Below are 12,324 nucleotides of genomic sequence, written 5' to 3'. Positions count from 1 at the left end.
CATTAACCATTACTTTATACATAATTTAAAAGCAGTGTAAGGGAGGTAATTCAAATGATGTATTTGATTTATCTCCCTTACACTGCTTTAAATTATGTTTTGTACTAAAGTATTTCTCCATATAAAAATGCTTGTTTTTTGCCCCTTTTTTGGCCCCTAATTCCTAAAATTTTGAGGCAATTACCCCCAAAATCAATCCCAGCATTCCCTTTGTGATATGGAACCTTGTGGTACAATGTCAGAGAGATCCATACACTCTGGCCTTAGTTAGTCTTGTATCATTTTTAATTTTAGTTTCTTGTGTATAATTTGGAGTTTAGTATGGCGTCCATTATCACTGAACTAGTATACATATTTGTTTAGGGGCCAGCTGAAGGACGCCTCCGGGTGCGGGAGTTTCTCGCTGCATTGAAGACCCATTGGTGGCCTTCGGCTGTTGTCTGATCTATGGTCGGGTCGTTGTCTCTTTGACACATTCCCCATTTCCATTCTCAATTTTACTAACACACAAGTTATGTCTGGAAGTTACAAAAATGCTTATTTTTGGCCCCTTTTTCCTTAACTGTTGGTACCATAACCCCCAAAATCAATCCCAACCTTCCTTTTGTGGTATTGAACCTTATGGTAAAATTTCATAGAGATCCATTCACTTAAACTAAAGTTAGAGTGCAAAAACCAATGTGTCTTTGGACAACGACGACGACAACATCATACCAGTATACGATCTCAAAATTTCTTTGCGGTCGTAAAAAAATTGACAAATTAATTATTACAACATTTTTCAAGATAAATTTTTTTTTAAAATGCATAATTTTTACAGGTAAATAAAACTACAGGTAAATGAAGTTACAGGTGTCTTATTACCTATCATCTGGCATTGCTAGGTGTGAAAAATTAATTACTAAAACAACAGCCCCCAATAAATGATGTAAAATATGGGTTGAAAGTACATTGTAATAAATTGGATATTTGAAGACTCACCTAAACAATAAAATATTTCCTGTCTATTAACTGTGAAACAAAAATGATCTTCAGGCAGGAAATGGAAAGTATGATGGACCTTACTCTTACATGTCTTAAGGCTTCTGTAATTTATGGTTTAAACCAAAAAATATATAATGTAAAATAAATTTTACCTTTACCTAATTAATTTTTACTTACACATAGTACAACCACCTTGACCTAAAGCACCTAACTGAAACCTAAAGAGCCCATTTGGAACTTCTATACACTATAAGACAACAACAAAACCAGTGCAAAATGTAATGATTCCAATGCTATAGTCAGTGCAAAAGCCACCTGATGAGTTTCCTTGCCAGGGATGAAACATCTTTTGTACAACTAAATCATTGTAAATCACTGTTTATTAAGAATTTACAATAAAAATAGAAATAAGACCATTTAAAATGGCTTTAACACTTTCATTATTTCATTACTAACATGACTAAAAGATAATTGACCAGGTAGAGAGTGGTTTTTATAGTAATGTCCACTCAAAATTTCAATCGACCAGTATTTGCCAGTATTTCCCGATATTTACCGCCGACATGGTCAATACTAGTATTGACCGCTTTTTTGCCAACCTTGCCTCCATAGTTGACCTAGTGCTTAATTATAGCATCAAAGAAAGAGACCAAACCATGAAATCTTAACTTTGACCAATGAACCATGAAAATGAGGTCATAGTCAGTTGAACTCGCCAGAGAGGCATCTTACAATCATTCTGTTTAACAAAACAGTTGACCTATTGCTTATAGTATCTGAGAAACAGAAACTTGCCAGACAGACATGTACACCTTACAATCATTCCATACACCAAATATAGTTGATCTATTGCATCTAGTATCCAAGAAAGAAACTATGAAAACTTAACATTGACCAAAGAACCTTGAAAATGAGGCCAAGGTCAGTTTAAACCTGCCAGACTGACATGTACACTTAACAATCATTCCATAATCCACATATAGCTGACCTACTGCTATAGTATCTGAGAAACGAACATAATCACATATATTTAACCTTGATCACTGATCAATGAAAAGAGATCCAGGTCAGGGGAACCCTGTCTGACAGACTTGTAGATGTTGCCAGGAACCCACATATCCTATTACTCATAATAAGTGAGAATTTGCCACTGGACGTTAAGCAACCAACAATCAATCAATCATAATAAGTGAGAAATTCACATGACAAAAAAATATACATTTTTGCTATAAACCTATTGCTGAACAATGAAAATGAGGTCAAGGACAATGGACATATGACAGACGAAAACTTTGTCACATATGGCATCTTGGTCTTCTACGGGCTTCTACTCTCTGAAATATGAAGCTTTACACAAACTTTTTACACCACCACCGCCAGATTGTAATCCCTATGTCTCGCATTCTGCACATTTGTCACACGCAAGAAAACAAGATGAAGAATAAAGATGAATTTTGCTGAAAAATGAATAGGTTCCCAAATCTGGAAAGATGAGAAAATTTCATATATTCAATCATCCTGTAAAGTTTAATGGATCTGGGTTGTAAACTGTAGGAGTTGATAACACAAAACTTGTACCCTCAATCAAAAATCAGATTAGAAAAGACAAAGTTATCCAGACTGGAAAAATAAGAAAAAGTTCCTCAATCAATTCCATAATAGCAGGTGCACACGTTCAACATATGAGTAATCTTCCTGTGGAGTTTAAGGGATCTGGGTTGAAAACTGTAGTAGTTGATTACACAAATTAGGTACCCACTATTCCCCTCCAGCCCTCCCAACTTCATCATACCATAAGCCTGCCAAAAATGGTTAGTGTTGTCTGTTGTAATCATGTAATGTCCAATATTTTTGGTGATACCTGTTATTCAATATGTTTTATTTCAATGATGTAAAATCAAAAGATCTTTCCTGCTTACCTGTAATTAACCTTCCATCTAACATCCATACATGAGGTAAACAATCTACTATATGAATGCGATCTGAAAAAACATAATATACAGCTATTATGTACTGCCTTGCAATATTATTTCACATTGAGTGTGGCAAATAGTGGTGATGCCATTCCAAATATATTGGGCTCATGTAACAACATGTGTTTGAAGAAATACATTCTAAATTCTAAAACATAATGACATTGATTACTGGCTCTAAGCTTTAAGTTCTCATCCATGCATGTTGTAAACAATTTTCTGTAAGAATGTGATATGAAAAGAACGCACTGCAGTCAACAATATTTTACACTGAGTGCAGCAAGTAAACATGAATTCATTGCAAATGGAGCTAGCTCATGTAGTAACATATGCAAGAACAAAAAAAAAGGAAATGTACATTTTTTTGTATTAATAGTCTATTCCTTTAAAACACACTTCTCATACTAAGGCACCAACCTTTGTTGTGTCTCTTAGACCCTGTTCACACTAGTTTTTTATAAATCGATCTAAATTTGAATCGATCTAGATAAAACCAGTTAGCGTTCACATTATCTTTAATCCTAAGGATCTCTATTGGTCTAATCTGAACCACTGCGTTCACACTACATATACAAAAGCAATCGATATGACCTAATTATCCATGAAATTGTAAACACTGTGTATAAATAAAAATATCATACAAATTAATGTGTTGATACACGCTTGCAAAAAAATAATGGACGAAGTTATTGTTTCACTTGAATTACAAGTTCAAATGTTGATACTGCTGTTCGTATAGTTTTCGTTAATTTTCAGCCCTTATATGTTGGTCATCCATTTTGTAATAAATTGCACGTGTAATTTTACCGCCATACATGCACGCAAATTATTGCGATTCAACCCTACTAGATTAGATCGATCTCTGTGTTCATATATAAATTTAGATCGGTTAGATGAACTGAAATCAAACTATATATAATCCATGCATCAATATATGACAATAAACCTCGAACTGTGTCTTTTGTAGTTACTGTTAGCACCTTTGATGAAGTGACACCCCAACAATTTCTTTATATAAAACTGCAACTTCCTGTATAATCTTTATATTACAAATATAATGATATTCTTTACGTAACACAAACAAACAATACTTACAATAGGTATCTTTCTCCAGTTGTCGATTTCCATGAAAACTGAGATTGAGGATGTGTAAATGTCTTATTTTTCCAAGTTCGTGCCATGTCAAGTCATTATTTGATAAATTCAGGTTTCCAAGAGCGACAAATTTTGATAACCCATCCAAACTCTTCAACTGCAAAAATAATGAGTGAATGAAAATGTATGTGTTTTATCAACTTTAAATATACTGTGATACATGAAGATTTCAGATTACAAAATGAAAGGATTAGTGTGTGACTTGAAGTATTTACCTTGGCACACTTTCGTACATTCTATTTTACTATTTTACTGCTTTTTTTAAAGTATGTCACAAATCATGAATGAAAAAAAGCCTGAGTAGCCTTTATACTTTTCTAAATATATTTTTGGATCATCAACAAGTTACATAATATTAAATGAACTTTTAAAGAGACCTTTTTTTAACACAAATAACAGTTGTTTTTGAAAACTTTCAGATTGGTACACTATTGCCTACCAAGTTAAGCTATGAACAGTATAATGGTTATGATAGCTTTAGTGCCATTGAACTAAATACTGGGGAATATAATGTCATGAATGATTCACTTTTGTACCTTATAGTTTGTATACTTTTAAAATGCTAATAACTCAAGTGAAAAATTGCTATAACTCTTACAATTCATTGTCAATGTGAGGAATGATTGACAGAAATTAACATAAAAACAATCATAAAAATTGTAATGTACAAGAAAAAACTCTTATTATCTCTTTTATCATTCTAATCCAATTCCAAAATTGCCTTTATTCTGAAATTTGCTTAGCAATTAATAAAATATTAACATTTACATTTTCCTACCTCATTATTACTTAGATCAATATTCCATAATTGCTGACAAGATTCTAAATTAATCACTTCATATAATGCATTTCCTCGAAGATTTAGGGTATGAAGTTTGGCACAGCTGTTTAATTTTTCTATTGTTTCTGGAAAAAAGATGCAAACATTGAGTGTGGTAAATTCCTTTTATCAAGAGTAAGAATTACAAAACTATTATTTACTGTAAGCTGACTCTCTTGCTTGTTTTGTTTTTCATTTTCTATTAATATTGGTAGAGTTTCATAAACCATTGTCTGTCTGCATGGAGCTTAGTACATGCAGTGTATTTTTAGGATCTATAATTCTTCATATAAACAAATACCTTTGCTTTTTGATTAATTCAAACATATATCTTTATTGGGTGGATTTAAAGGGTTCAGGATGATACAGTATTTCTTATCATGTACATTTGAAAGGTCAAATGATGATCATACACATGTATATGTCACATTGTGGATGCATGGATGTTTAGTGTTGAGTTGCAAATTAATTGCATATTCAGGACTTTGTTAATGTGATTTGAATATGAATCCAGCACACTGAGCCTGCTTTATAACTGTCAGCAGAAAGACCTGTCTCTCTACCACATTATTCTAATTCTGAGCTGGCCAGTCATTGCCGATACCTTCTAATGCTGCATGCTATGCAGAGAAGCAGTAAATACAAATTTTAGTCTTTGGTTTGACCTGCCCAGATAAAACCCATGACATCACTACTTGTGCTGAATTTTTAATATTCAAAGGAAGAAAACCAACATGATATTTATCATGTAATTTCAAAATTGTGTATTTCTCTTTTCTGGTCACGTTCTTCTACGATATGTATGGCATTTATGGTTTAATATTTCTATTTAGGTCACATTGGCTTTATTTTTTCACACCTCTCATCTATTAATTATTAAATATCTTATAATGTTTCATATAAATGTAATTGTCCATGTTGATATTCGAAATAAAATCAATTATTACATTGGTTGCAATGAATTACATTGATTTCCCAGTAAAATAAAAACCGATAATTTCACATGTGAAATAAACGTGGTTATTTCACTCCTCTGGCGTCATACAACAATAGGCGTTGTCAAGACGTCGATAACGTCGGATCAAAACAAATTGTGTATGCGTAGAAAACGATATAGTTCCTTTCATTTTCTACTTTAATTTAAAAAAAAAAAAACATTTTCCAATGTAATAAAAAGAATAACTAATCAAAGAATTCAAATATCGAAAAATATTCAACTCGTGACCGAACAACACTGATAATTAACTCATGTGCTACGCGCATTCGTGAATTAATGTGTTGTTCGGTCACTCGTTGAATATTTTTCTCTATTTGAATTCTTCGATTAGTTATTCTATAAATACTTGTTCACTTACTCTACTTTAACAAAGTAATCAACTTTGGAATTTTTTTAATTCAAATCATTTTATCATCAAATTGATAAGACTGCAAGAAAAATAAACTAACATAATTTTCATTGATTGTAGAGGGTTTCTTAAAAAGAGGGGAGGGGTATGTGCTCCATGTACTCAGACAAACTGAAATAGAATCTTATGACAAAGGAATAATAAAAGAAAAAGCTCAGTACACTGTCACACTGCCTTTTTATCAACAAAATAGCAAACATGTTGCAAAAAATTAACCCTAAATGCACTCACATTATATGCAACAATTACGACATGTATTAATATATTCAAAATATATGTAAGTCCTTTCTGAAGAATTTATAAGATTGTTGTCTCTCGTGCATAATGTCTTGGGTACATCCATTTTTTAATCAATTGTTGAATCAAATAAAAAATTTGGATCCACTTTCTTAAGTTGCTGATCTTGATAATAAAGAGTAAGAGATTTCTTTCCTTAGAGGAATCCTGTTAATTCTATTGAAATATTCTTTATTTTAAAATTATGTGCTCAATAATTTCAAAGTTAAGAAAAACATAGCTTAAATGTGTATGCAAATTTTTTTCGTAGATGGGTTTGTAGTTAATCTCACCTATTCCAGTGTTTGATAAATCCAAGTATTCCACTGTTTGCAAAGGCCCTTTTGCTCTGGAACGAATCAGCTGAAAATAAGTTTAAAAACAAAACTTTAAGGGTATTAATTAAGTTGTTTAGCATTGAAAAAAATTTAGACGAGCGCAAGGATTTGTATAGTGAGATCCATTATAAATCCTAAACGAGAGAAAGGAGCATCAGATTTTCTTACCTGTGTGTTTAACCTCATCTTTCCGTTTTCATTAACCTACATCCATGCTTTCAGCAACTTTTGGAAGCACTAGCCAGTTAGCACACAATGTAAATAATACGCTATTTAAAAAAGTGCAAAATTTATTTACGCGTAAAAATGTCAAGGAACCAAACAAACGTGATGTACTTAGTGTTCGTTATTTTGAATATATATTGATGTTTTTATTCACACGAGTAAAAAAATTAATGAAAAACAACAAGAGTATTAGTTACGCGAAAGGATTTCTCGTCGTCTACATTTACTTCCGGGTCAAACTAAATTAGTTTGTTGCTAATGTACACAACATGTATAAAACATATATAAAATGCTTTAAAATGATAATGCGACACTTAGGAAGCCCTTTTTATGCAAATAATAATCCAAAAACATTTTTACGTCGTTTTATTGTATAAATACACTCCCAACGACTTTCATTTCACTTAAATGTATAGGATACCCTAATTTCCCATTAGCAAATAAAATCAATCAAAGGGATGAAACTCTGACATATTTCAGAGGACTTTGAACCAACAGTTATCTCCCATTTATCATTATTATCAATGATTTATATGATCTTATATTTGATAATATTGTGATTTCTTATTTCATCGGTCTCGTGCTAATTTGAATATGCATAAAATATTTGTTGTTGTTGTATATAAGTAATCCTTTTAAAATAGACAAAAAACCCGCTGCAATATATTTGCACCTGTCCTAAGTCAGGAATCTGATGTCACAGTCAGTAGTTTTCGACGGTTTGTTGATGTGGTTCATAAGTGTTTCTCGTTGCTCGTTTTTTATATAGATTAGACCGTTGGTTTTCCCGTTTGAATGGTTTTACACTTGTAATTTTTGGGGCCTTTTATATCTTGCTGTTCGGTGTGAGCAAAGGCTCCGTGTTGAAGACCGTACTTTGACCTATAATGGTTTACTTTTATAAATTTTGACTTGGATGGAGAGTTGTCTTATTGGCACTCATACCACATCTTCTTATATCTAAAAACACAAAAATTAGTAGAAAAAAATCGTCTTTAAGGGCTATATAACCCCTTAAAGGGTCATCCAATGGTTTCTGTGATCGATATGGTATTTTTGTAGATCATGCCAGGAACATATATATTAGATATACTGTTCCCAGATCATGAATTGCTGATAATTTTTGCATACAACAGTTTCTTCCTATCTATTATAGTGTTTGAAATAATATGCAAAAGCGTAAAAATTAGCCAAAATTTTTCGTGTTTTTGCCTTTTATCTCAAACGCTATAATCAGTGAAAATAGCCTAGGTTGAAACTGTAAATCACAATCTAGAGCTACAACAATACCAATATGACAAAACCATTGGATGACTCATTGAGCAGTAATATTGCCCTTTGAAGATGATTCTTATCCTTTTTTGTTCGGAGAAATCTATAGTACTACGGATAGAATAAACTATAAACAGCAAAACTGATCAGCAATAAAATATACACATTCTTTTATTTCAATTTCTCTCCCTAATATTTTCTATTTTCTATTTATTTTAGATCTATCACTTCTTTAAACTGAGGTCAACAATTAATAGATACATTTCATACAACAACATCATTGAATAACGTTTCAAAAGTTTTAATGGAGAAGAGCTTTGGAAAAAAAAACGGTGACCTAGCTATAATCGCTTAAATCCACTTCCTTTTGACTCTGTTGAATAGTTGTCTCATTGGCAAACAATTGTGTTAAACATGCCTTCAAATCAATTTTTGTCTATTTTTTATTTTCAAAACGTAAACTGTCTCGCCCCCATCAAGTGATACGTACGTATGACAGTGAAAATGAACTATCTGGATCCGCATCTCCTTATTTTATATAGATACGATTTTTTTTATTGAAATCCTCGCTAGTGGAGTGAAACTTCCGTAATAATCCGCTATGTTTGAGATGAAATTTGATACAAGTTTTGAGTCTTATATTATGACGTATATGTTCTTCTCCTTGTTGCACATAAAGGTCGTCTGGTTATGGAAATCACGTTCACGAAGATCTAATCTGAGATGTCACTTTTTCTTGAATTTTTATAAAAATCAGAGTATACAAAATGCGGATCTATATAGTTCATTTTCACTGTCATACGCGAGTATTACTGTTGTAGAATAAAGGATGATATGGAAAAACTGTTTACATTTTGAAAATACGAAATACAAAATAATTGATTTGAAGGCACACAATTTCAATAGAGTATGACTATTCAATTCATAATTACAGGATTAAAGTCCAAATATGTGTGTTTAAAGCCGCATAATCTAGAATATCGATCATAGAAAGCAATTTATTTTAACTATAAAGGCGATGCGATCTTTTCTGATGTGGGATTTTCGGAGGTGCGATGAATTTTCGTGTAAACTATTCAAAACAAGCCAATTAACCATGACGGAAGGCGCAAAGCAATTTAACCTCGGTTGAAATGAGAAATGTCAATGCTAATACAAATGCATACCAGATACCATTGGTTTATAAGCACAAATTTGAACATGTCAAGCTGCACAAGTTTCAGTCAATGAACCATAATGAGGGGACGGGGCCAAAGAATCTCCATGCCATGGTGATGAGACGTGCAAATGCTAATACAACTGCATACCAAATATTATTGACTTACCATTAGTGATTCATCTTAAACTGACTTTATCACATACTTTAAATTGTAAACTATGAAAAGTCATTAGACCATGATTGAGAGGCCGCCGAGGCCGGGGCGGGTCAAATAATCTCCGTGACAATGAGATCTAGTGGTGCTAATAAATAGGCATTATTAAATCCTTCTGACTTTATTTTGTTGGTGAGCGAGTCGACGGAATTAAGACTTAATTTGAAAAAAAAATAAAATTTCTACTTTGAAAATGCATCGCATATGCCATACAAATGAATCGCTCCTACAGTGAAAACGAAAGTATCATGCCATTATTCAACTATTTTAAGTTATACAACATTAATGATTAGGTTAAAAGGTATATTTTTGTGAAAAGATATCTGTACTGCTGCTTTGACATCTCCAGTACTGTACACTCTGTTCGTGAAATCTTCTAAATATTTACCAATCTGAATGGCTGTAGGCGCGATCAAAAACCCGTCCGCATCTCTTACTTGTATCGCGAATTTATAAAAACAATACATTTGATATATTTTTTCTTATTTTATTCAAACATCCTTAATTTTTCGTCTGTTTCTTGTATCATTAGAAATATATGACAGATACTGTAAATCCGCATTTTGTATACATTGGAAATGTACAAAACGAAAAAGTTGCATTTCTCAAATGTTTACATTTAAAAATGAACGTGGGTCCATTTTTTTTACCATTCAGCGGCACGTTAATATAAAAAAATCAATGTATTTGTAGTAACATCGCCTCTCCCAGGAAGCCAACATTTTAAAAACAAAATGAGGCGGCTATCACAATATGGATAGGCCCTTATTCAAGAAAATCCGATTACTAGAAAATTGACTATTTAAAGGCGACAGCGTTCTTAATCAGCGAAAGTTAGGTTGTAGCCACTTATTAAAGGTATTCGGTGTTTTCATTTCATTCAACTGACTTTATCATTGCTAGTTTCATTGCTCTTCATTATTGTGAAGCAGTCATTGATGTAAAAAATGTTGTTTTATTGAATAAACTGACCTTAATTTGAGCTTTTCCTTCTAAAATAACATAAAAAAAGCAAACAAACAAAGACCCCCCTTTCCAAAAAAAAAATTAAAAATCAAATCAAAATCAAAAACAGAAACAATTAAAAAGTCAATTGTTCGTGAACAATTGAGAGGTCTTTCCTTTTCGTAATGTAAAATATATGTTAAAATAGCTGTAAAAATCATTGAAAAGCTCTAAAACACACATTAAACATTTAAATAATGGTCAAAAACACATAATTCGCAATTTGGGACATGACCTTGACTTTTGACCTTATGACCTTTGTTAAGGTCATTGGTCCACAATGTCATTACAAAAGACCCCATGGGTCTAGGAACTTTGGTTCAAGAGTTAAAGCTAATTTTACCTTTTTCAGAAATCGTTAACGGGGGTTATGCCCCTTACGGATAGGTCAAATCTCTTCGGTCAAATGTAAAAAAGTTGCGCCTTAATGACCCAAATATTTTTCACTATTCACGATTTCTGTAAGTATAAGGGTTTTTGAGATGTCCCATAAAAAGTTGTAAGTTCAAAGGTCAAGGTCAACTTAAAAAACTTTACAACACACTAAAAATCCTATAAATAAGGTCAAAAACACATAATTTGCTATTTAGCATGACCTTGACCTTTGACTTTGTGACCTTTGTCAAGGTCATTGGTCCCCGATGTCATTGCAAAATTTTTCCAGTTTTCAAGACTTCTGTAAGTATAATGGTTTCTGAGATCATCCCATAACAAGATGTAAGGTCAAAGGTCAAGGTCAACCTTAAAAATTTGACCTTGAGGCATTTTAAAGGTCACATGAATTGATGATCATTGGTGAATCCTAGGTGGCTACGACTTACGGTTTCTGAGTTTAAGTGGCCAACCTACATCGGTAAATTTTCAAAGGGGCATAACCCTACCAATGAGTCTTCGAATCTAACAAAGAACCAGGGTATGGTCCTGAACAAATTTCATCCTTCGTTTTTATCTACCTCTTACGGTTACGGTGTTCATCCCATAACAAGGTTTTCGGTGTTAGGGGAGATAACCGCTATAAAGGAAATGTTACGGCGTGGTGCCCTTACCACAAGATAGCTTTTTGTCAACCGAAACTTGATACCTAATATCATTTCAACATGTCGGGTACTTTTTTGGGGGGAGGGGGGGTGTCGAATTTAAACCTGTTAAACAGCTTAGCGTAAAACAAGTGAAAATAAAATGTTTTACGATTGTGTTCAGACCTTAATGCCAATGTTTACAGTATGGAGTATTAACAGAGAGGTGTGCAAGTTAATTTAAAAAAAAAATTTTGATAAATATTTTATTTTGGTTATTATTTTGTTAATTGGTTTTTCTTTATTGCTTTCCTCACATTTCTAACGGTTTTATATTATCATATTTTACACTTCATTTCAGTTGTGTTGTCTATTTTTTTAACTTTTAGGTAGAACTACAAGTAAATGCTGATTTCGTAAATTTTAAACACTATGAATGCAAGAGGAGCAGCACATTTGCATCAAACATAGTATTAAGGTA

General features: G+C 32.5%; 1 protein-coding gene and 1 long non-coding RNA gene across 11 annotated transcripts in view; one reads left to right on the top strand and one right to left on the bottom strand.

Moving 5' to 3' along the window:
- The window catches only part of LOC127709512 (uncharacterized), a 217,648-nt gene extending 210,446 nt beyond the window's left edge, over window positions 1–7,202 (bottom strand). For all 10 annotated transcript variants that reach the window (XR_007985696.1, XR_007985698.1, XR_007985697.1 and 7 more), the window contains exons 1-5: window positions 7,121–7,202; window positions 6,908–6,977; window positions 4,891–5,018; window positions 4,053–4,209; window positions 2,904–2,966 (exon numbers count right to left, since the gene is read on the bottom strand). Coding sequence is in view for 6 of the 10 variants with exons in the window: in XM_052215164.1 (XP_052071124.1) it covers window positions 2,904–2,966; window positions 4,053–4,209; window positions 4,891–5,018; window positions 6,908–6,977; window positions 7,121–7,138 (436 nt within the window). In the remaining 4 variants the exon portion in view is untranslated. The remainder of the gene's footprint in view (window positions 1–2,903; window positions 2,967–4,052; window positions 4,210–4,890; window positions 5,019–6,907; window positions 6,978–7,120) is intronic.
- The window catches only part of LOC127710138 (uncharacterized), a 304,241-nt gene that overhangs the window by 252,836 nt on the left and 39,081 nt on the right, over window positions 1–12,324 (top strand). The window lies entirely within an intron of this gene.

Source organism: Mytilus californianus, unplaced genomic scaffold (genome assembly GCF_021869535.1).
Source record: "Mytilus californianus isolate M0D057914Y unplaced genomic scaffold, xbMytCali1.0.p SCAF_1, whole genome shotgun sequence".
Taxonomy (NCBI): Eukaryota; Metazoa; Mollusca; class Bivalvia; order Mytilida; family Mytilidae; genus Mytilus; species Mytilus californianus.
This window is presented reverse-complemented; position numbering and strand designations above follow the sequence as displayed.